The sequence below is a fragment of the Polyodon spathula genome, chromosome 4 (assembly GCF_017654505.1).
Source record: "Polyodon spathula isolate WHYD16114869_AA chromosome 4, ASM1765450v1, whole genome shotgun sequence".
NCBI classification, from domain to species: domain Eukaryota; kingdom Metazoa; phylum Chordata; class Actinopteri; order Acipenseriformes; family Polyodontidae; genus Polyodon; species Polyodon spathula.
Window position 1 is genome coordinate 51,179,071 of NC_054537.1, and position 25,327 is coordinate 51,204,397.

The window sequence follows — 25,327 nt, forward strand, 5'->3', positions numbered from 1 at the left end:
GAGTCGAAGGAACACTTGGCTGAATCTCCTTTTCTCATTCTGCCCACCTCCCGGAAAAAAAATAATCTGCATTTTGGTGGTCTTTCCCTGAACAGTGAATCATATGATACACGAAGGGCTGCAATGCCAGAAATCATCTAGTTATCTGGGCATTGTTGTCCTTTATTGTGTTTAACCACTTGAGTGGGGCATGGTCTGTGATGAGATCATGGTCTGTGAAAGTCTCTGCTTGATCATGTCACCATCACAAAAACCATGACCCTATCTGCACTCTCTACGGAGATATAACTAGGGCTTCTGATTTTCGGTTTTAACCGATAAAACCTGATAAAACACCCCGAAAATGAAATCGGTGGATAGCCAATAAACACTGGAAAAACTGTGGAAGTGGTTAATTAATTCACAGTGACTTTACACTTTTCCCATTAAAAAATAAAACTTACTACAAAAATAATAATAAATACATTTCCCAGTATTGTTGGGCAAAGTCCCGCCTTGAAGACTTGCATCTCTCATTGATTCGTTCTGAATATTTAAACCCGCCCCAACTACTGAGTGACTACAAATCAGATTACAGATCAGGACGGAGGCTTGTTAGCAGGATTTAAAGCTGTATTACAGTTAAAATACGGAGGATTTAAAACAGAATTATGGCGAAATGTAAAACAATGCCTACACACAAAACCCCAGAAGAATGTGCCCATGACCATATGGATTTCATTGTGGAAGACAGCGAAGGAAAGCAGGTACAACTTAAGTGTGCAAGTACTGTTGAGCATTTTGGATAGTAACCAAAAACAATACTTTCATACAGTACAAATGAAAGCCCTGAAAAAACAATTTACATAAAACTCGAAAATAGCTAAAAATAAGCACTAAAAAATAAAATTAATAAAACCTGAAAAAAGAAGCCCTAGTTACAAGCTAGTTTTACATTTGACCTTAATGACAGGTCAAAGATCAAAATCAAGGTAATTTTTTAATACAGCATACATTAATGCCCAGAGGCCTCCACTGCTCTGTGAAGATTCATGAGTCTACAACATTATTCCTTAGATAAATACTGCAATATATGCAAATTTTATAGAGAAAAGTGTAAGGTACTGCACGCAGGAAATAAAAATGTACATTATAAATATCATATGGGAGATATTGAAATTGGAGAAGGAATCTATGAAAAAGACCTAGGAGTTTTTGTTGTTGGCTTAAAAGACATGTCATATGCAGACAGGCTAAAAGAATTGAATCTGTTCAGTCTTGAACAAAGAATACTACGTGGCGACCTAATTCAAGCATTCAAAATTCTAAAAGGTATTGACAGTGTTGACCCAAGGGACTTTTTCAGCCTGAAAAAAGAAACAAGGACCAGGGGTCACAAATGGAGATTAGACAAAAGGGCATTCAGAAAATAAAATAGGAGGCACTTTTTTACACAGAGAATTGTGAGGGTCTGGAATCAACTCCCCAGTAATGTTGTTGAAGCTGACACCCTGGGATCATTCAAGAAGCTGCTTGATGAGATTCTGGGCAATAAGCTACTAACAAAAAACGAGCAAGATGGGCCGAATGGTCTTCTCTCGTTTGTAAACTTTCTTATGTTCTTAAATATGTGAAAATTGAGCATAGCTGAAATTTGATTGACTCGCAGTGGCCATGTTTTTTCATGTAGCCACTTGCCTTGAACAAACTTGATAGACAACCTTGGCAAGGCTATGTATGCAACGTTTCACTTCAATCTGCATAACGGTTTCAGATAATATTTTTGACAAATCCAATATGGCCACCAGACCATGTGACCAATCAACTTCTCTGGAAGAATGATAAATCTAGGCCATGAGGGTAGTCTATTGCAGAGAGTGTCACATCTCTTCAATATGTGTTTTCAGAGATTTTTTTAAATTATCCAAAATTCTCACAAAATCCAATGTGACTGCCAAACCATGTGATCTATGACCTTCATTTTATTTTCACTCTGACACAACTTCACAAAGGCCTCTACCTCCCTACCAAGTTTTGTGAGTTTTTGTGCAATGCTGTTGATATTACAGACACATGAAAATTTGGTTTGAAAAATCCAATATAGGTGCCAAACCATGTGACCAATCAACTTCATTCTTTCTGTTTACATTAATTTCCCATTAGTGTCCCGCCCCTGGGCTATTTATTTGTGTTGTATGTTACATGTATTGTGTTAATGTTGGTGTATAGTTATTGGTACACAGGATATAAATGGGTCTGTGTAACACAAGTGGTTTAAAATTGTATTTAGGCACGAGGATTGCACAGCACTTCACGTGCAGGTAAAATGTAATAATATGCGAGCACGGGGAATTGCACTTTATTAATTCACATGCATTTGTACCGAGACTGCAATTGAATGATTGATTAAAATCGAGTCTCGGTACAGCTGCATAAAAGCAGCATGTTCTCACTCACTTGGGGTTGTGTGTTCAGAAGTGGAAAATGGGAGAGAGAAGAAATGTAAACAATATCAATTGCTACGAGTGCTGGAAGGACCAGCACTGTACTTGTTTTGTGTAACGTTCGTCCATCCTGTTTTATTAGTGTCTACTCATTTTGTATGTCTATTCATTCTGGCCGCAAGTGCCGTGTCCTGTTTTGGTGTCTGTGTTTTTGAACAACTGTTTTATTTTCTGGTAATAATAAACCGTGCAGCAACGCATTCATTCATTATTTTACTCGCAGTGCTGTGTATACATTTCTGGTCTGAAATGTATACACTTGTCGCCATGAGGCTACATGCCTCCTCCACCCCCAGGATCTGCCTCTGCCTCCGCCACCTCCACCACCAGGAGCAGAGCAGCAGGACCTGCTGGTGAATGCCTGCTGGGTCCCCATCCACCAGCAGAGGGTGAACGTCTGACGGGTCCCCATCCACCAGCAGAGGGTGAATGCCTGCTGGGTCCCTTTCCACCAGCAGAGGATGAATGCCTGCTGGTATCACTTCCCCCACCATCACGAGGAGAGGAGCTGGAGCTGCCTCTGCCTCCATCAGGGGGAAAGGAGCAGGAGCTGCCTCTCCTTTCACCAGAAGGACCAGGACTAGATGCTGGCGGTCCTCAGCAGCCCTTGCTAGGCTGCTGAGGGAAGCACTGGGAAGAACCAGCCGGCCACAGTCATCAAGAAGAGGGCCAAAACCCGCACCCCAGCTTGACCTGACTCCCCGCACATCATCCCCTAAGGATGCCTGCCTTGCTTCGCCCAAGGATGCCTACCTGGCATTGCCCAAGGTTGCCTGCCACTCCGCATCACTCGGGGTTGCCTGCCGCTCCGCATCATCCAGGGTTGTTTGCCGCTCCGCATCGCCTGGGGTTGCCTGCCGCTCCGCACTGCTTGTTGCAGCATACAAGGGAAAAGCGGAGCTCCCTCTGCCACCTCTATGGCCAGGGGTTCCCCTCTTGAGGGTCTGCTGCTGCCTTCTACTGGGGTCGCCATCAGCTCTGCTCGGCTGCAGGGGTCAGTGTAGCCGGAGCCCCACCAGAGGGAGCTGTCGGCTATGAAGAAAGGGGGAGAGGTCAGGAGACCACCTTCCTCGGCAGCTTTCCCGCTGCGGGAACGGATCACCATGCTGTCAGCTGTGCCACTACCGGCAGGGGAGCTGACAGCATTTTCAGCCATGGGCCCAGTGAAGCCTCCTTTCCTGGCCCAAGACTTTGACCTGGACTGCTGGGTTTTTAAGGTGGGAGGTGGGTCTGTGTAACACAAGTGGTTTAAAATGTAAATTTATATTTAGGCTCGAGGATTGCACAGCACTTCACGTGCAGGTAAAATGTAATAATATGCGAGCATGGGGAATTGCACTTCACTGATTGATTAGTAATCGAATCTCGGTACAGATGCATAAAAGCAGCACGTTTTCACTCACTCGTGGTTGTGTGTTCGGGAGTGATGAACGGGAGAGAGGAAAAATTAAATGATATCAATTGCTATGAGTGCTGGAAGGACCAGCACCGTACTTGTTTTGTGTAGTGTTCATCCACTCTGTTTTGTTAGTATCTACTCGTTTTGTTTGTCTATTTATTATGGCTGCCGTGTCCTGTTTTGGTGTCAGTGTTTTTGTACAATTGTTATTTTCTGGTAATATTAAACTGCACAGCAACACATTCATTCATTATTTTACTCGTGGTGCTGTGTATTCATTTCTGGTCTGACGTCACCCACTACAGCTGTCTTTGTGACAGCCTCTACTACTGTATGAAGTTTAATCACACTACCACATTGTACCACAGAGAAACACTGCAATATATGCAAATTGACCATAGCTGAAATTTCATTGGCTCACAGCATCATTTTTTTTATTTTTTTTTTTATATAGCAACTTGCTTTGAATATACTTGATAGACAACCTTGCTAAGGCTATGTACGCACATTTTCGATTCAATTGGCATATCATTTTCAGAAAAAAAGTCGTTAGAATATTTCTGACAAATCCAATATGGCCACCGAACCATGTGTCCAATCATCTTCTCTTGAACAAATCTATATCTAGGGCATGATGGTAGTCTGTGCCCCAAGTTTCAAATCTCTACCATAAGCAGTTTCAAGAAAGAAGACTTATTTAAATTAGCCAAAATTCACGAAAAATCCAATATGGCTGCCAAATCATGTGACCTATGACCTTCATTTTTGTTCTGACACAACTTCTAAAAGGCCTCTACCACCACCTCTATGAAGATTCACGCTACAACATTGTACCTTAAATGAATACTGCAATATGTGCAAATTTGATTGGCTCACGGCAGCCATGTGTTTTTTATTTTTTTAAGTAGCGACATGCATTGAACAAACATAATAGACATTGCCAAGGCTATGTGTGCAAAGTTTAACTTCAACCATGACCCTACATGCACTCTCTAAGCAGTTATAAGCCACTTTTGCATTTTACCTTAAGGAAAGGCCAAAGGTCACTGTCAAAGAAATGACAAGAGATGAAGCACATATTGGTTCCTATATGTACTCCATAGTAACCATGACCCTTGTTGCATGTGGTTTGTAAATAACTGTTAAGAGAGGCCCTATGTAAATTGATGTTAATTGTTAGCTCCCTGTGATTCCTAGGAATGTTGTCATAATGAATGAAACTGATATGCTGTGTCCTTTATCATTTACTATGTAAAGAGCTTTGAGATGATGCTCACCATGATAAGTCACTATAGACAATAAAAATTGATTGACTGACTTGTGATACATTTCTTTATTACAACCATATTTTTCAGAAACACAATCCAGATATCCACAAGAGTTGACGCAACCTGTTCAAACCGAAACAGCAAATGACCAGCCTGATGTCACTACTCAGCAAAATGTCTGGAAACCAACTGACCCATATCAATAGGCCGTCACAGACAGTGTGGTCAGTTTTCTTACCCAGTCCCTTCAACCTCTGTCATTGTGGAAGATCCTGCCTTCAAAGCTCTGCTGAAGTTAGCGCAGCCCTCCTACACCCTCCCAACCTGCAAACACCTCAGCCATAATTTGTGCCGGGCAAGACCCCAGCCTCCAGACCACTATCGCTTCAGATCTAGCACAAATTCTGGGCCTCTGCCTGACTGTGGAAATTTGGTCTAGTAGGGGCATGCACTCATACATCACTGCTCAGTCACTTCATTGACAATTTTAAAAAGAAGAGCATCATGCTGGCTTGTAGGAGATTCAAGGTGTCACACAATGCAGACAGCATCCTCTCAAACTACCAGCAGGTAATCTCTAGCTTTGGTCTGGAGTGCAAAGTTGTGACCATTGTAACTGATAATGCAGCCAATATGCTGAAGGCTTTTGTTACTCTTCCTGACTTAGAGCAATATAATGGGTCGGAGAGTGACACTGAGCGTGACAGTGAGCACATCACTATTGTAAATACAAGCCACAATCTTGAGTACCTGCCTGTGGCAAAGTGGTTACTAGTGTGCAGGTGCAAGTGATCAAAGAACAGACAATTGTAATCCAGGTACAAAGGTTTGTTTTTATTTGTTTATGTCCAGGGCCTGACGGCAAAACAAACAGTAAATAATAATGCTGGTAAGTAATACAGCGACATGTATTACTTACATTATAATCCCCAGGTTGGTCCCGAAATCACAGTCCTGTTATTTTATCCCCACATTAAACGCAAAACACATATACAAGTCCCTTTAGTATGTGAATTAGTGATTGTGGTACAGATAGATTTTATTGTGATACGAGTGCAGTGCTGTTCCAGGTTCGTGCTGGCCTCTGGCAACAGCTCTGGAATGTGTTGTCTAGTGATAACAAGTAACAAGCAGACAGTACAAAAAAAACACAATTATTTCACACAAACTAAGGTCCTTCCGGGTCAATTTAAATAAACCAAAACAAAGAAACAGATTACTTCGCTTCAAACCCTATTTATTACCGTTGTCACGGGAAAAAAGTTAGCGTTTGCCTTTTTGAGCCCTTCTACGCATTTGCAAATCTTAAAGCTTAAAGGCAAGGTTAAGATGTCGACTTTCTGTCTGTGAACTTTTATTCAGAACAGACTGTTATTGTGATGATTCCAATGTGTTTAGTAAATTTGTTACTCAATGTTGTCAGGATATTTATTAAAATTAACAGTATATGTGGTAAAAATCAGAAAAACGTCACTGTAATATTAACAATATTTCATATTATTATTTAATAGGTTAACTTTAGGCTACATAGTTTACAAAGTTTACATTTAGTCGCTGGCTACTTTATATGATAGGTTTTCCTCATACACGTACTTGCAATATATTTGCAAGTATTAGCGAAAGAGAAATAAATACAATACCTGCATTACTTTGTATATGGGTTGTGGGGCTAATCACGTTAGTTTGTTTAATAATTACCTTAAACAATTAATTTGAATAATTAATATAATTCAAATTAATGTGCGTTAATCAACTTGAATCAATACTATATGGCCATTACCATATTAGATCACCGACTAAACAAACAATCTATCAGCTATCTGTTAAATAATCTGAATATTCATTCACGTTAATTAAAGACCTCATCATAATAATTTTATTTAATGACATGTATAAGATCGAGAAATTACAATGAACAACACCCTCAGCCACAACAAGGTAGGTTAAAATGTCATAGAAGTTTAGTAGATAATAATACTAATGGTACAGAAAGGAAAAACGTGGAAAATCATCATGAGGTAACAATTCACATGCACACCAATGCAGCACAAGTAAACACTTATTCCTTCAATGTAGACAATTAAACTACAGTACAAGTAGAAACCTATTGTTTTCTTAACAGTGAGTATAGGTTCAGCATTTCATTCTAACACAGTACAGTCACTCCTCTGTCTCAATCTCAGTACAGGCTGCGCGGCTCTGCTAGCCAGTGATGACGTCACCCGGCCGAGTTCCCTCAGCTCACTACACAGACAGCGGCCCTGTGTCTAGTGCTCACAGGCTAGTTAAAAAAAGCATCTATTATTCAAATAGAAAAAGGTTCAAACTCTGAGGTTTTTCATAAGCACATTAAAAGTGCAATGTAAGATAACAATTTTATCGATTCCTATGTGCTGTAATTACCATTACTTACACTAGTTCCACAAGGGAAAGGTAAGGGAATTATGCTCAATGGTTCCTTGAATAAGACCCCAAAAGTCTGCAGAGCAAGTCTTCTGTTGTAGTTATGTCTTCTCTTCGTTTCCACAAATCTTCAAACCCAAGTTGGGCACTATGACAGGATGGCATGTGGTGATGTCAGGCCAGATGCAGGAAGAGTAACAGAGCACTGCAGGTACGGTGCAATGGCGGTTGCGCCATTTTATTTTAAAATAACAAAAATAAATAAAAGGTTTTAACAAAAAAGACTTGCTCACAGAGCACAAAAATAAAACAGGTAAACAAAAACAAATCACGAACACACAAACACACAAGTCAGTCTAGTCAGATCGATTTCACTGATCCTGTTTGGAATTTAAATTTCTCTCTCGCTCCTTGATCGCTCTCGTTCCTCCTCTTAACACTAACCCCAAACATGGAGCGCTGCAGGCTTTTTATAGCGTGGTTTAACTAGCTCGTAATTATTCTATCACGCCTCGGCCACAATCTGCACGTGTTTATTGATTAGTGGATGGGGCTTTCCATCCACAGTACAAAAAATAACACATTATTCTAAAAATAAACAAACAATACATTAAAACAGCAGGGCTTTCCTACCACCCTGCTACAGGCTCCTTTATCTTCAAAATCCAAGTAGGGTTTCACACACATCCTGTGTGTTATGCTGTGTCTCATTATGCTGTGATTACGACTGGGAACAGAAGCTTGTGTCCGAGCCGGGAATGGTTCTTTTTCGACGCGTCTCAATTTCCTATTAGCAGGAGTCCTGAACACGGAGCTTTCGTTGACGTTCGTTTATTACAGGGTACAGAATCTACTTGCAGTCAAGAGGTAGAAAGCTTAGCACGATCTTCTCTTATGGAGCCATGTTAGACTCAGAAACCAGTTCAAAAACCAATTCAAAGTTCTTGCTGCAAATTGCCAGTTCGTATAGGACTTTTCCACAAAGACCTATACATTCCCCCCCACAACTGTCTTCCATTGTTTTGGGCTATGGGTGATCTCACCCTGCATGGGATGGCCCCATGATCTTCTTTAAGACTTCAGTCAATAGTTCACATGCTGCACTGCATACTGTGCGGCTGCCACATCATTTCCCTTCTGGGTCAATGAGTTAGTGTACCGAAGCCCCGCCCCTTTTCTAAAATGACCGACTTCCTTTTAACCCTCGGAACAAGTGTGTCAGAGCAAGAAGTCCAGGGTACTCTGTTCCCATAACTTATCATTGTCTTTCTGTCACCCTGCCTCATTACTTTACCTGCTTTGCTCACACTCTCCAGTTGGTTGTAGGGGATGGACTGAAACATGCAGGACCGATGTCAACCATCATCAGCAAGGCCACTAAAGTTGTCAGTCACATTTTTTTTACAAATACAAGTTATACTTTGTGTTTGAGTTTTGAAATAAATAAGAGTAAGAATATGAATGGTTATTTGTTACTTTTTAGTACAGTACACCCTCTATTTTAGTCTCTGCATATTTGCTTCTCTCAGCTTCACAACAACAACAAAACCTTCCCTATCACTGGTCTTTAGGCCCAGTTAGTCCTACTCCATGGCCAATCGCCAGCAGCTCCTGTGGTCCATGCCTATTGGCCAATGAGGAACAGCCCCTCCTACTCCAATCATTCCTGCACTTCACACACCTCACATATGCTACAATATTATCTTTTTTAAAAAAATTTATTTGGGGTCCAGCAGTCAGGTTCGTTACAGCTGATGGTTCATTATAATGAAGGGTGTTACAGGGTGTACTGTATAATTGTAATTCTAATTGCAAATACTGCTGCATATTCATAATTAATTGTAACTGAACAGAACACTTTAACTGTAACTGTATTTTCAACTACCAATGTTGCTGTGATTGTAACTGTAATGGTAATTCTCATGGAATATTTCCTGGAGTCCAAACGCCGCGAATCACAAATTACTATAAAAGGAAAAAAAAAAAAAAGGTTTTCATAACTAGTGCTGACAGTGTTCTAAATCAGGGGTCACCAAACTATGACCCGCGGGCCACTTTCATGACCGGCCCGCTAATGTTGTGGATTAAAAATGTCTATTAAAGGCTATTAAAAATAACTGTGACTAAAAGCTATCTAAACACTCTCCAAGAACACACACACAAACAGGCAGAAACAGAGACAGAACGTTCACAGACACGACTCTTCTAACCTCCCATTGGCTCAGCGGGCAAACTCGCAGCACGCTCCAAGTAGGGAAGCCAACCAATGAAAATACGCCCACATACAGAACGTTATTATTGCGGTGACACAACACAACTGGCTGCTGATCTGTTGTGCTTTGTTTGTACGCTACTTGTTAAACTGTAACTTGGTTAAATAAAAATAAAACAAGACGTGTTTGGAATGATATCTCTGTCTAAGAGTCCTGTATCGCAAGTTGAACCCCAAAACACCACGTCTTCCCCACAAGAGGAGCATAAAAGAGTTACACAAGCATACTTGCAGAATACTACATAGACTGCAGTGTAGGTGAATACAGATATATAAATGAGAACAACAACCAGTGTCGAATATGTCATTTTTATTTTGTAAATTTAAAATAGCTTCCCTTTATTTAGTAAATTAAAATAATTCAGAATATAAATATATTGTTTTGGGAATCTTTTTTTTTTTTTTTTTTTTTATCTATAGCTTCCTTCATGTTCTAAGTTTTCACAAGCACTAGGTGGATATACACATAGGGCCCGACATTCAAAAGGTTTGCACACCGCGCAGAGGGGTATGTGCATCGCAAATGGCCGTTGTGCTGAAATTGTGCCAAGTTGCCATATTCGAAAAGTCATTTTGCGCGTCACAATCCATTCTGCGCTGTGCAGAAATAAAATGTATGCATCGTGCAATATGGGGGGAGTGGCTGACAATATGAGTGATCCTGGCAAGCACAAAACCAGTCTGTGATGCGCAGAATAAGTATTGTAAAAGGACGCACACTACCATTCCAGCACTGACTACAAACAGACAACAATGGGAAACATGGGTAGCATGCAGCGTGTCCGTGTCCCAGCAACAGCAACCCCGACATAGATGAAGATATGCTGAAAGGGTGTACCGGCCTCGGCAAACATATGAGGAGCCCAGCAATGAGCAAATCATGTCCAGGTATCTTCTCAACTGAGACATGCTGACTCATCTATGTCACATGCTGCATGATGACCTGGCCAGAATAAACCTGCGCAGTCATGCCTCTTCTGAGAAAATGGTAGTGTCTGTCTGTATGTGTATCCTGGCTACCGGGACCTTCCAGAAGTAACAGATGATATAGTGGGGATCACCCAGTCAGTGGTTTTTATGAGGTCGCTCATCTGTCGCGCGTGGTAGGTGCAATTGACTGCACCCATATTACTATCCGGGCACCTGTTCAGGTTGTCCTTTTCTATCAGGATTCCAGTTGTATTAGTGGTAAATAGTGGGAAACTTGCATAGCTATTCCATGCCATGTAAACAGAGTATTCTGAATGAATCCATCCGTATTCTGGATACCAGTATTCCGAAAACGTGATACCAAATGCCTGCTTAGTATTAGGATTCTATCGGAATAATAGCCCTTCTAGACACCTTATTCAGAAAAACAGTTTTTTTCTAGACACACGGGTCGTCATTTTATAATCTATAATATATAAGACGATGGCTTGTGTGCCCAAAAACTGTGCACAAATATATTAGTACTTCTATGACCCCAACCTGGTTGCCGACTATGCAGTACCTTCCTATTTTTTTTATTTTTAAGTTTTTTAGTAGATCAACAGTCAATACCAGGATATATATATATATATATATATATATATATATATATATATATATATATATATATATATATATCTCAGAATCAAAGCAATGTTCAAGAAAATTGAAAATTGTCTCTAAATCTTGGATTCCCCAAAATAGCCACCCTTTGCCTTAATAACAGCCTCACAAACACTAGGCATCTTGAATATACAGTACAGTATACAGCTCATAAATAGCCTTTCTCCATGGACTGCAATGAAAATACATTCAGTGGATATTCTTTTAATTGAACACACACCCTAGCAAAGAGGGACGAGGATAGTATCCTGTCATGCACTGCTCAGTGGTGCCATTATTAGTGCCAAAACAGTAAATGTAACATGGAATAAAAGATCAGTATATTCAACAGCATACCCCTAAAAAGTCATGGTTTGGTGATTAAGGCTGTCAGATACAGTACATTTCCAGTACTAATACATAAGAACATAAGAACATAAGAACGTTTACAAACGAGAGGAGGCCATTCGGCCCATCTTGCTCATTTGGTTGTTAGTAGCTTATTGATCCCAGAATCTCATCAAGCAGCTTCTTGAAGGATCCCAGGGTGTCAGCTTCAACAACATTACTGGGGAGTTGATTCCAGACCCTCACAATTCTCTGTGTAAAAAAGTGCCTCCTATTTTCTGTTCTGAATGCCCCTTTGTCTAATCTCCATTTGTGACCCCTGGTCCTTGTTTCTTTTTTCAGGTCGAAAAAGTCCCTTGGGTCGACACTGTCAATACCTTTTAGAATTTTGAATGCTTGAATTAGGTCGCCACGTAGTCTTCTTTGTTCAAGACTGAACAGATTCAATTCTTTTAGCCTGTCTGCATATGACATGCCTTTTAGGCCCGGAATAATTCTGGTCGCTCTTCTTTGCACTCTTTCTAGAGCAGCAATATCTTTTTTATAGCGAGGTGACCAGAACTGCACACAATATTCAAGATGAGGTCTTCCAAATGCATTGTAGTTTTAACATTACTTCCCTTGATTTAAATTCAACACTTTTCACAATGTATCCGAGCATCCTGTTAGCCTTTTTTATAGCTTCCCCACATTGTCTAGATGAAGACATTTCTGAGTCAACAAAAACTCCTAGGTCTTTTTCCTGGATTCCTTCTCCAATTTCTGTATCTCCCATATGATATTTATAATGTACATTTTTATTTCCTGCGTGCAGTACCTTACACTTTTCTCTATTAAATGTAATTTGCCATGTGTCTGCCCAGTTCTGAATCTTGTCTAGATCATTTTGAATGACCTTTGCTGCTGCAACAGTGTTTGCCACTCCTCCTACTTTTGTGTCATCTGCAAATTTAACAAGTTTGCTTACTATACCAGAATCTAAATCATTAATGTAGATTAGGAATAGCAGAGGACCTAATACTGATCCCTGCGGTACACCGCTGGTTACCACACTCCATTCTGAGGTTTTTCCTCTAATCAGCACTTTCTGTTTTCTACATGTTAACCACTCCCTAATCCATGTACACGTGTTTCCTTGAATTCCAACCGCGTTCAGTTTGAGAAAAAATCTTTTGTGCGGGACTTTGTCAAGCATATCATCTTTGGTAGATGAGCTGTGAATTTGAGATAATCAGACAGGTAAGTCCTTTTCAGCATTAAAAGGTGGTTTTCTTTTCTGCTGATGAATAATGATAAAAGTTTATATTTTGGCCTTATAGTGATACAAGCATCCATATCTTTGAAGTATTATTATTTTTTTAAATAAAAATTAAAAAGACGTAAAATAAACTTTGTATTAGAAATGCAGCTATACAGTCTTTTAGCTTGTGGCAAAGTGGCTGGTGGAGGGAAATAGGTGTAGCGGTGATGCGATGCAGGAGTGACAGGCAGACAACGATATCCAGTGAAAAAGTGCTTTTATTTGTACTCCAGGTCTGGTGACCGTCAAATAATAAATCCCCGGCTATATACAACAATGTGTAAAGAGCGGGGATAGCAATAACAGGGCACAGTCCCGAACAAAAACAAACACACGGTCACCAGTCCTGGGTGAGTGCAGACGTGCATGTGCGGTGGTGAAGACATGGGTAATTCGTGACGGTTGATGCAGTGGTGATCCGGTTGTGCGTTTAGCTGTCTAGTGGTGAAAACACAGACAGTTATTTACACAAACAACACACAACACATAACACTCTTTCTTTTCTTTTAATGAGAGCTCCTCTTTCGATCCTTTTCTCTCTCCAGTGTTTTACCCAAACGAAGGAAAAGATCAGCGTTACCCTGGCCCCTATATGTAATCCCACATGATAGCTAGGTAAACGGTTGCAGCTGCCTTATTACTTGCAGCTGCCCCTCGTTTACCTTTCAAATCAATACGGTCTTACAAAAGAGTCTCGCTTCTTTCCAGACTGACCCACTTCACGGTCCCGGAAACGAACTGTCAGGCCAGCCCTTCCAGATATTTCTCCTCTCGTTCTTTAGCGCCCTCACAGGTCGGGAGGAAGATTTATCACCAGAACTCATAGTTCTGTCACATGGCTATTCTGGGTGTAATTCAGGACAAGTTAAAACACCCATATTCCATATTTTCAGTTTATAAACTTTTGATTTCAGTGTTTTTAGTCTTGATCATATATATCTTGAGCCTCAAACACTGAAGAATCTGTTCAAAATGCAGACTGAAAAAATAAAATAAATATTATGGCCTTTCAAAAGCAGTAGGAAAAAAAACAAACAGTTGTGTGGCAAGTTACCCTCTTCCTTCTATTCAGAACTTTGGAGTTAGAACATTACTGCTGAAAACTCAACTGGGAAGTTGTTTTTTTTTTAAATTTCCAAGACTTGCTAGATTGGCCAACTGACATTCCAATTTGGTAGTTTGTTTGCTCAGATAAGGGACAAATTTCTCTGTTCATAGCCCCTTGATGTGCTTCATTTTTGTCAGAAAACTAATAAAGGGCTGCCATGAAACCTTCATGTTTTGCTGTATTTGTCTTCTTTTTAGATGAATGAAAAATCAACTCAGCACAGAATTTCAAGTAAGCAACAATATTTTCTTACAAAGATCAAATATAGATACTAGTTCTGAGGTTTCAACAAAAAAAAGTTTCTAATTCACTATGACACATCATATTTTAGTTAAGAATGCTCCAAGGGCAAGGAGCTCTGGAAATCTACCTGAGGTTTTTTTTTTTTTTTTTTTTTTTTTTTTTTAAGATTATACAATCATGAAAGTGGTCTAAGATCATTCAAGAACTGGTACACAGTTGCAAAAAGACGGAAAACTGGCTAGTAACCCGTACAACAGTAAATCGGTAACCCAATCAAAATATACCACAGTAATGCCCAGCTATGCCAAAACAGACACCCCGTTTACAGTTTCCTAAATTCCAGTTGTTTTACTTAAACTAATATATATCAATCAAGCTCATTTCATCTTTGGTCCAGTCTGTCTGTCACCCACTTTGGCTGAGATGAAAATAAATAAATGACTTCCTTTTAACCTGCTTATAGCTAGCTATTAGATGCAAATATACAGTGCTTTCCACACATTATTTAAGCATTGATGCATCCAACATATTGAACCAAAATTTGTGCACCAAACATATCACTTCTGTATGCTGCAAATAACACACTTTACACCAACATGGAAACAGATCACTGCTGTTGAATGTGCAGACACAGAATAACCATCACCTCAATTAACCACAGCTCACAGGAATGTGTTCTGTGAATATAAAGCATGAGGGTTACTTCTGCACTCTTTGGAGGACTAAATTAACTTAAGTGGCAAGTACCCACAAACAGGACATTACCATAAATTCATAAATTACCAAGCTGTTACCAAGGGTTGTCAAGCTTTAAAAAATGTTTTTAAAATAAAGCGCAATCTCAAAGTCACCTACTGCATCCCGCCAAACACTCTGATAAAGCATTATTATTATTATTATTATTATTATTATTATTATTATTATTATTATTATTGATAGATTTTTAATATCAATCTCAAGACAGTTCTTTTCTACTCAGCCTTTTTAAAGCATGCACTAATTAAAACATATTTTTTATAGTAAAGACCTAAAGATCTCAAAGAGAGACAGAACTCTAACTTAAACAGTCACGAAGATGTTACCACATTAAAGTCATACTAACACTGAAAACAAAATATAATTTGTGTACAACCTTTGTTCAAACCTAAACAAAGCAGCAGCCTTACCCTTTTCAAAATATGCCAACTACTTTGAAAACATCTTTTTTTGGTAGGAGTGATTTTAAAATGTAAAAAGAGTTTAGTTCTTATTTTCTTTTTTAATCTTTTAGTAAAGCTAGTTTCTAAAATAATTATATTGAGATAAAGGTCAGCCACACTAAAATGAAAAGCTTGCAAATGAGGTAGAAAATTCATATGACTACACTGTTGTATACATTATGTGACAAATAACTTTTTAAATGCCAGTGTTTCTTATTTGTTTGTAAAACTTATATAACACAATACCAGTCAAAAGTTTGCGTACACTTGCTGGAAACTAGGATTTTCATAATTGTACGTACGTACGTTTCTGTAAATACTTGAAAATGAAAACACATGTTATAATATACAAAACAAAACATAAGGAGAATCAAAGCAATGTTCAAGAAAATTGAAAATTATCTCTAAATCTTGGATTCCTCAAAAAATGCATCTGAATAAATCAAGGAGTCAAATTCACTAAAATAGAAAGACAAAAATAAAGCAGAAGCCGTGGACTTTTAATGGTGAACAGAAGTGGGGCAAGTATGACCACATTGTTGTGCATCCTAATTTTGTACTAACAGATTTTGTTTTTTATGTATAGATTGCTAATCTCCTGTAAAATTAATCTGATTAAATCAAGATAACTTGAACTGTCAGAACCGGTTCTTAATTTGTGCCAGTGTAGTTAGTACGCGCAAAACACTCGCACAAAAAAAAAAAAAAAAACACTACGGGGAATGTTTTCAATGCACGTTCAAAAGACTCTACTAGTCACTTTCAAAACACTCTGATCACGTTCATTACACTCTGCTTCTACATTCAAAACACTCTAAACTACATTACGTTCAAAGCATCAATTAGCCTACTTTCATAATACTCTTATGCTGACAACACTGTACAGGATATTAAATTCAAACCATTTGCGCCGCTTTTTACAGTTATGGAATTACATTTGTATTTCCCCCAAATGTTTTTCAGCTAAAGCTAACTGAATTAACCAACATAACAATTTACTAATAGAAACCGCATCTGTATAAACATACTGTATATCAGAATACGGAGCACTGAAATACAAAGTAAACAAAAAAAATAAAGATTACCAAAATTAACTACATTACCAGTCAAAAGTTTGAGTACACTTGCTGGAAACTAGTTTTTTTCATAATTGACAATGTTTTACATCGTATACGTTTCTGTAAATATTGAAAATGAAAACACGTTGCAATATACAAATCAAAATATAAGGTGTATCAAAGCAATGTTCAAGAAAATTGAAAATTGTCTCTAAATCTTGGATTCCTCAAAATAGCCACCCTTTGCCTTAATAACAGCCTCACAAACACGAGGCATTCGGTTAACAAGTTTCAGCAGGAAATCACCCAACATGTCTTCCCAGCTTTCTGCAGCAATTCCCAGAGATGTTCTATGGGATTGAGGTCTGGAGACTGGGTAGGCCAGGTCATTAGATTGAGTTGTCCTTCACTTTCCTTCTTCGCCAGATAGTTCTTGCACAACTTTGAGGTGTGTTTCGGGTCATTATCCTGCTGAAGAATGAAGGACTGCCCAACTAGCCATAATCCTGCTGGAATGGCACGCCTCTGAAGTATGCTATGATAGCCATGCTGGTTGAGCTTGCCATGGACTTGGTAAAGATCACCAACTCTGTCACCAGCAAAGCAAACCCAGACCATGACACTGCCTCCTCCATGCTTGACAATGGGAACCACACATGCAGAACTCATGCGCTCACCCTCTCTGTGTCTTACAAATACTCGGCAGTTGGACCCAAATATTTCAAATTTTGACTCATAGGTCCATAAGACCGACTTCCACTCCTCAAATGTCCAGTTTCTGTGTTTTTTGGCCCAGGCAAGTCTCTTCCTCTTATTCTGCATTCTTAACAATGGTTTCTTTGCAGCAATTCTTCCAGTTAGGCCAACTTCACGCAACCTCAACTGAACAGTTGATGTTGAAACATCTGTCCTTCTAGTACAATTTAGCTGAGCTTGTATTTCAGGGACAGTTAATCGCCGGTTTCACAGACTTGTGACTCGAATTAACTTGTTCTCTGATTCTGAGGTCACCCTTGGCCTGACAGACCTTGTTTGGTCCTCATGCGTGCCAGTTTCTTCAAATCGTTTGATGGTCTTGGCCACAGCAGATACAGACACCTGCAAAGTTCTTGCGATTTGTCTTAAAGATTGACCTTCATTTCTTAAAGTAATTTTTCTTTGCTTAACTGAGAGTATTTTGCCATTTTCTGCTCCCTTACATTCAGGAATGTCAAACTTGTGCCTATGCTACCTATATTTATAGTAATCATGGACCCTCACCTGTTAACAATAATTGGTGACAAAAGGTTAATTAGGTAACATGCTAGTTAACTCAGAGAACATCTAACAAAGACATTTTTATACTTAGGCCAGTGTTCTAACACATTTCAGACTTTTAACTGACTTCAGACTGAAATCCCCTTGCTTTGGGTGACCATTTCATTGAAATTGACAAGATTTACATTTTCATTTAAAAATTACATTTCTGAATGCAATTCACTTATGATTATCAGCTTATATAAGTACACGTATCATATAATGAAATATTAAGTGTTTATAGACAAGTTTATACAGTTAAAAGCATAGATAATCATGAAAAACCTGGTTTCAAGCAGGTGTACTCAAACTTTTGACTGGCACTGTATCTCTCTCTCTCTCTTGCTCTCTCTCTTTCTCTCTCTATATATATACAGAGAGAGAGAGAGAGAATTTACTGAGATTAAAACCAGTCACATTGAGATTAAAACCTCTTTTACATGTGAGACCTTGCCAAGCAGGCAGCACCAAGTCAATCGGACAACAAGAACAAATACACAATAAAATACAATCAAGACACAGGCAAATCACATTTAAAACTATATATCACATTTAAAACAAAATACATTAAAGTAGTCAACTATTTAAAACAATTACAACTCTCAGTCATGAAATCATGCAGTTTACTCTTAAGATATCTTGGTCTGCAGCTTTAGTTTGGACTGGAACTCATTCCAGGACCATGGGGCATAATAAGCAAAGAATCCTTTACCAGCCTGAGTATGCACATTTGATCTGAGGCTATGGTCACTATGGGAAGCTATAAGGTATTCATTTAATTTACATTGAACAGCCTTATATACAAGAACATACCAGTGCTTCAACCTGCATAAAGCCAAAGAAGTCCAGCCTACCAAATCGTATAATATATAATGATGAGTATTAAATCTTGTATTTTTATTGTACCTCAATGCTGCATGATATCGTGAGTTCAGTTTACCTAAAGTAGATGGTGATGCAAACCTGTATACTGCATCACCATAGTCAATTTGCAGCAAAACATACAAGCAATAAGCCTCTTTTTTGTTTCCATAACATATATAACATGTTCATATCATAGTGATGTTTATAGTGTATTCCCATGCCCAACAGACAAGTTTGGAAATGCACTCACCTCTGTCCAGCACACTGCCTTCTTTCTGTTCCTTTAATACGGTCCTATTAGCATATGGTAAGGCATCGGTAATTAGACATTCAATATGCACATAGAGCAATCAAATTTGAATTGGGCGAAATCTAATTCATCTGAATATACCAATATCTGAGTGATAATTGCGATGCGCTAGTTCCAATAACTGTGCACCCCTGGCTCAAATAGTGTCGGAGTACCGGTCCACTCTCACTCTAGAGTTGGGTAAAATAGTACAAATGTACAATAGTACAGAACCCCACCCCATCATCCGCACACACCGGTTGGGCGGATCAGTTATGTGTTTTATCACTGTATTGATATGATGGTCAGCGGTAGTGTTTTTACATTATAATACAGTAATATGTGGTCTTCACTGCTCCACAGGCATATCGGCATCCAACGGGTACCATCAAATTATGGAAATGTAGATTGAGAGAAGGATGAAGAGGGGAGGGGGGTCCTGCCTGTTATCTTTGCTGTGTGTTGCCACACATCTGTAAATTAATTGTATAAATACGTCATACACCCTTCTTCTGGCCCATTGCTTTATTCGGCTATTCCATAGGGTGCTGCACATTATGGGTGTAGGAGTGGGCAGATGTAGTTCGGCCAGCCAAACACAGACAGGGCACTCTTGCTGTGAAAGGCTTGCTAACGTTTTCCTAAAGCCAGACCAGTGATACGATCAACCAAAGACCTGTATTTTCTCTGCAGCAGTCCAATCATAAGTTAGCTGAGCCGGGACAAACAGTTCTGTTAACTGTAATTTCTGGCCATTTTATGCAGCTGTGCTGAATGTCGATGTTGCTAATTGTAAAGAGACTGTTCATTTATTGAGAAATCATAGTAGGCTACAATTAACATTTTAGGAGCGTATTTAGACTTAATTATTCATACATAAAAAATGGCATCGTGAAAAAAATTAATTCCGGCGACACTCAAAACCTTACTGTAGCAGTGCGGTAGGAAAGCCCTGCTGTTTAACCGTATTGTTTGTTTATTTTTAGAAAGGGGTCTCCCACTCCGCCCCTGTGTTATTTTGGATTTGTTTATTGTATCGTGTTTTATTTTGTTTATAGATGATGGAGAAACCACTGTGTGTTTTGTTTGTTTATTATTTATTGTATGATGGCGTAGCTGTGTTTTAGTTTTGTTATTGTTTTGCAGCGTGGATGGGAAGCCCCATCCACATTATAAAACCTGTGCATAAGGTGGCCATCTCCCAAATTAATTAGGAGATTAAGTTGTTGTTAATCGGGAGATGGTCACCTGCATAAATACCTGCAGCTCTCTGCACTCCAGGTGGGTGTACAGAGGAGGAAAGAGCGAGAGCGAAGATATTTAAAGAACTAAGGATCAGTGAAGGTGATCGCTCAGCCCGACCTTAGTGTTTTGTATTTGTTATTATTTTTGTTTAAATCTTTTATTTATTGCTCTGTGAGCAGTGTTTATTTTTGTTTAAATATTTTATTTAGTTTTGTGTTGTTATTTAATAAAACAGCGCTCGCCGCGTCTCTTTTTAGAAACTGCAGATACCTGGTTGTTGTGCCTCCTTCGTCTGGTCTTCTGGTCAAAGCCATTTCCTGCCACACTTACAAACTGCGCTTAATCATGATGTTTAAATGGGTGAGCAGAATGAATAACATAACGCATTTCTGTGTACTGTGTATATAAAAATAATTGACTGATGTTTACTTTGCAGGTGAATTAACTTGTTGCATTTACAAATCAGAGAGTGTGCTACCACAGTTAACTTTGTCATGGCACGACTTATATATAAAAAAAAAAAAAAAAAATCATTCAGAAAAAAGATGACAGTATCAAAAGCCTTTTTTTTTAATTTTGCTTCAAAAACATACAGCTATGTCGACCTGCTGGTCTTTAAAGAAACCTGTATAGTATCTCCTTGTGATACAATACTGTCCGTATTCAATAAAACAGTAAATGTTCATTAATTTGAAAACTCTGCGCCTAGCTATGGAGCCAATTGTATATTTGAATGGTCCTGTATGTATGTGTGCAGGATATATTGTGTGGTCTCGACTGCTGCCATATCAGTACATACTGTGGCAACACCAATAGCAGCTTGTCGGGGTAATGCCATTACTAATGGTGACTGTCGATCATTCTGCATTCTCACTTGGCTGTTGTGTGCAGTTGCTATATTGGTAGTGAATGTGCAGATGGTTTTGTGAGGCACAAACAGATTTGCGAATTGCTCAAAAAACTTTTATATTCCAATGTCTCGCAACTGCTTTGTGACGTTTTGGAATATCTCTCATTTTGTGCCAAAGCACTATTTTTGTGAGGCACAAATTTAGCGAGGGGATTGCGCGAAGATCGAAGATCAGACCCATGGTCTTTTGTTCTAAATAGTATCTCTGTGTTGATTCTGGGATTCATTATATTCCAGAGAAAGTTAATACTATAATATTTGTGATAGTTTTTAATACAACAAGTATAGTAAACACAGTAATACTGACTACTGTAAATACATCAGTGAACTACAACACATACAATTAAATATGCTATTGTTAAACTATAGTAAATGATGTATTATTAGCTGTAGTTTTCAATATAATAACTACAGTAAACAGAGTAGAATGTTAATACTATAGTAAACTACTACAGTTGAAGGTGTAGTATAAACTAATTACTATTGCACAGTATAGTAAATACTACAATGGTAAAACTATAGCTTCTGCAAAAATACAATGGTAAGTTTCTGTGATAAAACTATAATAAATACACTACAGTTTTACTATAGTATTTTTTCCTGGGTCGGCCCGGAAAGGTGAGTACAAATTTGTATAGCCCTTTGGTAAAAAAGTTGGGGGTTCCTCTGTTCTAAATCTTTTCTCAGGCCATTCAGTCAAGTACTTCAATTCATCGAATTGATTCAAACTAGTTAAGTTCGTACATTTCCAGGCAACAAAACCGATATCTTGTTTCAAGTCTGCTGATAGAACTGAATCACAGAAACAAAGCAAATACATTGTGTCAAGTTTACATAGCAGTTAACTTTTTTACAGTTGCCTATGATACACTCTCACACACAAACACACACACACACACACACACACACACACACAAGCAACAACCGGGGAAAGGAAGGACAGATGCACACATACAGATATAGAAAAGGTGCTCCTGTTGTTATGCTGCTTTCCATATACTGTACATAAATATTTTCACTTGTAATAATTGCCATGAAAATAAATTACAGTGAAAATAAATGTCATAATTATTTAGAGTACTTTTGCATTGTTTTCACTACAGAACAGCCTCAGGCTGAAGTCAAGTAGCGGAAATATTTAGCGGACAGCTCCGGCTGAATTTAAGCCAAGCTTATACTTTAGTATATACTGCATTTTTGGCAAACATACACTGTATCTTTTTATTTAATTTCATTAAAATAACAATTATCTCTGTTTTCCAATAATTACATTGTAGCCTAACTAGATTTTCTGCAGAACATGCACAATTACTAATGTAACGGGTAGAAAGAAATAAAAGAAAGTTGAAAGAAAAAAGTGAGAAACCATTTTAAAATAAAGCATTTGAGAATATCATAACATGAACCCGTTTAACCCAACAGAACGTTCGGCCTGTCTTGGGTGAGTTAGGGAGGGGTGTTAATGTCAGTTATGTCCAAGTGGGAAAGGGGCAGGACAGAGAGGTCTTAGTCAGGAGCAATTATTGAATGACTGGATGTTGTGAGTACAAGTGTAGAATGTTGTGGGGGTTATCTGGGGTGTTTACTGGGCTTTGTCTGTGGCCGCCAGGGGTTTACAAATAACTATGTTCATTAGCTGCCTTAAGCCCCTTCATACTCTACCCGGGTCGGAACGTACCCGGGTCAGGACCCAGTATCATGCTGGTCGGCTACACGATTTCACACTGCTTTTGATAAAGCAGGGTTGACCTGGGTGACAGAAGAAAGTGCACAGTGCGCGTATCAATGCCCAGAAGCAACCTGTTAAGGACGCTTTCATCCAAGTTTTTCTGGATTGAACCGCCAGCCCAAATGTTGAATAGAGCAAATGTTTCTTCATCCCTGCTGCAATCTGGCTCATGGTGTGTCCATGAGGGTCAAACCGTGCCGACCCACATCCTGAGGTGGGTCGCTGTAAAAACAAGTCAAAGTTTAGTTCAAGTACACACCACTCGTTCCTTATCACAATGCAATGCCACCTGCCTGACAGTGATAACTGTACATCAATGAAAGTGGTGCAAGTGAACAGTAAACTGTAATGTTAATTATGTGGGGGGACTGTATGTAGCCTGCAGCATTTGCATTTGAAATGCTGCTGAGCACGTAACTTGTTCAGCATAAATGTCTGCTCCACTACCTTCATCCCCTTTCTTTACGCTGGGCCTTACCTTAGAACTATTGCCTGCCCATCGATATCATCCATCATACACCACACAGCAATTGCTTTTATTCATTTGTGAGTATTCCTGTTCAGACATGCTACTTTCTTCGCCTGTTCTCCCGTATTTAATATCTCGCCATTGACAGAACAAAAACAGTCCGAACCATAACTAGCAGCAGCAAAGCTAGGCTGATCCAAAACAAAAAAAAAAACATACACACCTTCATGCTGGATTTGAGCTGCGCTTTCCCTGTCATTTGTGCTGGACTCGTGACGATTTCTTCTTCAGAATACTCTTTCAGGGTCCCATCCTGTAGCAACACTGTGTACACGTTACGGCGAGATCCCGGCACCGTTTCCCTGTTCTCCAATTTCACAGCTTGAACCACCCCTGGGAGCAGTGCTCCGTCCCCCGCGGGGCTAGGGGCACATGCACGGCTCCCAAGAATCGAACGTTTTACCAAACGCCGAGAATACATACCGGAATTTGTTTATTTATTTTTTAATTAAATGTTGTCTACAGTACGACTTCATAAAATAAACATTTATAAATATAAAAGCAACAGAGAATATGACAAATATTAACTTACTAGTGCAACAACACTGCAATGAAAATAACTGTTTAAGACTGCAAATATGCTTAAAATATATGTAATAAAAAACAAACGTCTTGATATCGCATAAATCTAGAAATCAGGACTATGCAGGAAACTGTATCAACAAATTATTCAATCTGACCGGTTTCCGATCCTTCTTCTCTCGAATTGTTTGTTTTCCAAGCCATTCCCATAGCCCTGTAGTAAAGCAGAAAAGTAAGGAATGGAATTTATTGCGGCTTAGATGCAAAACGTACAATGAAAGGACTACATCGTGTGCATAAAAACAAGAATGACAAATACAACAATGACAAAGGCTTAAAGAACATTTTATTTATTTATTTATTTATTTTTATCACTTTGAAGATACACGTAGTTTTGCTTTATTTCTAGTTTCACATTTCCTTTTGAAATCCAATCCAGACTTTAAATTCCATTCCGGTCAGTTGGACACCAGTCTCTCCCTCTTGGTGGAATGCTGCCTGTAAACATATGCGGTGTCAAGGCCTCACTGTGCTTTGATTGGTGGGAAATATGCACGCCTCCACTGTTTTACTCTCTCTTGCAGACATGTACATTTCCCTCCAAGGCAGTACACAACAGAGCAAGAAGGAGGGGAGGTTCATTCAAAAAACAAAAACAAAGCAGTGACACCGAGAGAATTAGTTGATGAAAGGATGGGACGTGAGAGAGGCAAACGGACAACAATAACAGTAGGGGTTGCAGCATTCTGTAGCAGGACCACTAAGCGGTCTGAGATCACAGTGGTCCCAGCCAGCACGCCCAACTGGCCCTCATGTGGGTAGCAAGTGGTTAGGCTGGGTTCAGCTGGGCCTGGACTCTGAGTGGGTATACTGCTGGGTTCTGCATGGGACCCAGTTGGCAAATGCCCAGAAACTTTAACTTCTGGAAATGTGTTTGTGAACTGGCTTTTTTTTTTTTTTATTTTATTTTTTGCTTTTCATTGACACACCAAATTCATATTCCTGTAGTATATTTCAATATTGTATGATTTGTTATGATTGTGTTCATCCTAACATTTTCAATATAGCAGTTCCTTCACTCTTTGAAAGTCACTTGTTTTTGTTAAATAAAGTTTAACCTGAATCATTAGACATGTTAAAAAGATATGACATTATTATTATTATTATTATTATTATATTATTTATTATTATTATTATTATTATTATTAATATTAATAATAATAATAATAATAATAATAATAATAATAATAACACAAGACCCTCTTCTGGAATGTACGAAGGCCTACAAAG

General features: G+C 38.9%; 1 protein-coding gene across 2 annotated transcripts in view; it reads right to left on the bottom strand.

Moving 5' to 3' along the window:
• The window catches only part of znf704 (zinc finger protein 704), a 149,989-nt gene extending 125,749 nt beyond the window's left edge, over positions 1–24,240 (bottom strand). For both annotated transcript variants that reach the window (XM_041248058.1, XM_041248059.1), the window contains exon 1: positions 23,679–24,240. In XM_041248058.1, coding sequence (XP_041103992.1) covers positions 23,679–23,936 — 258 coding nt within the window. In that variant the 5' untranslated portion in view covers positions 23,937–24,240. The remainder of the gene's footprint in view (positions 1–23,678) is intronic.
• Positions 24,241–25,327: the final 1,087 nt, after the last annotated feature.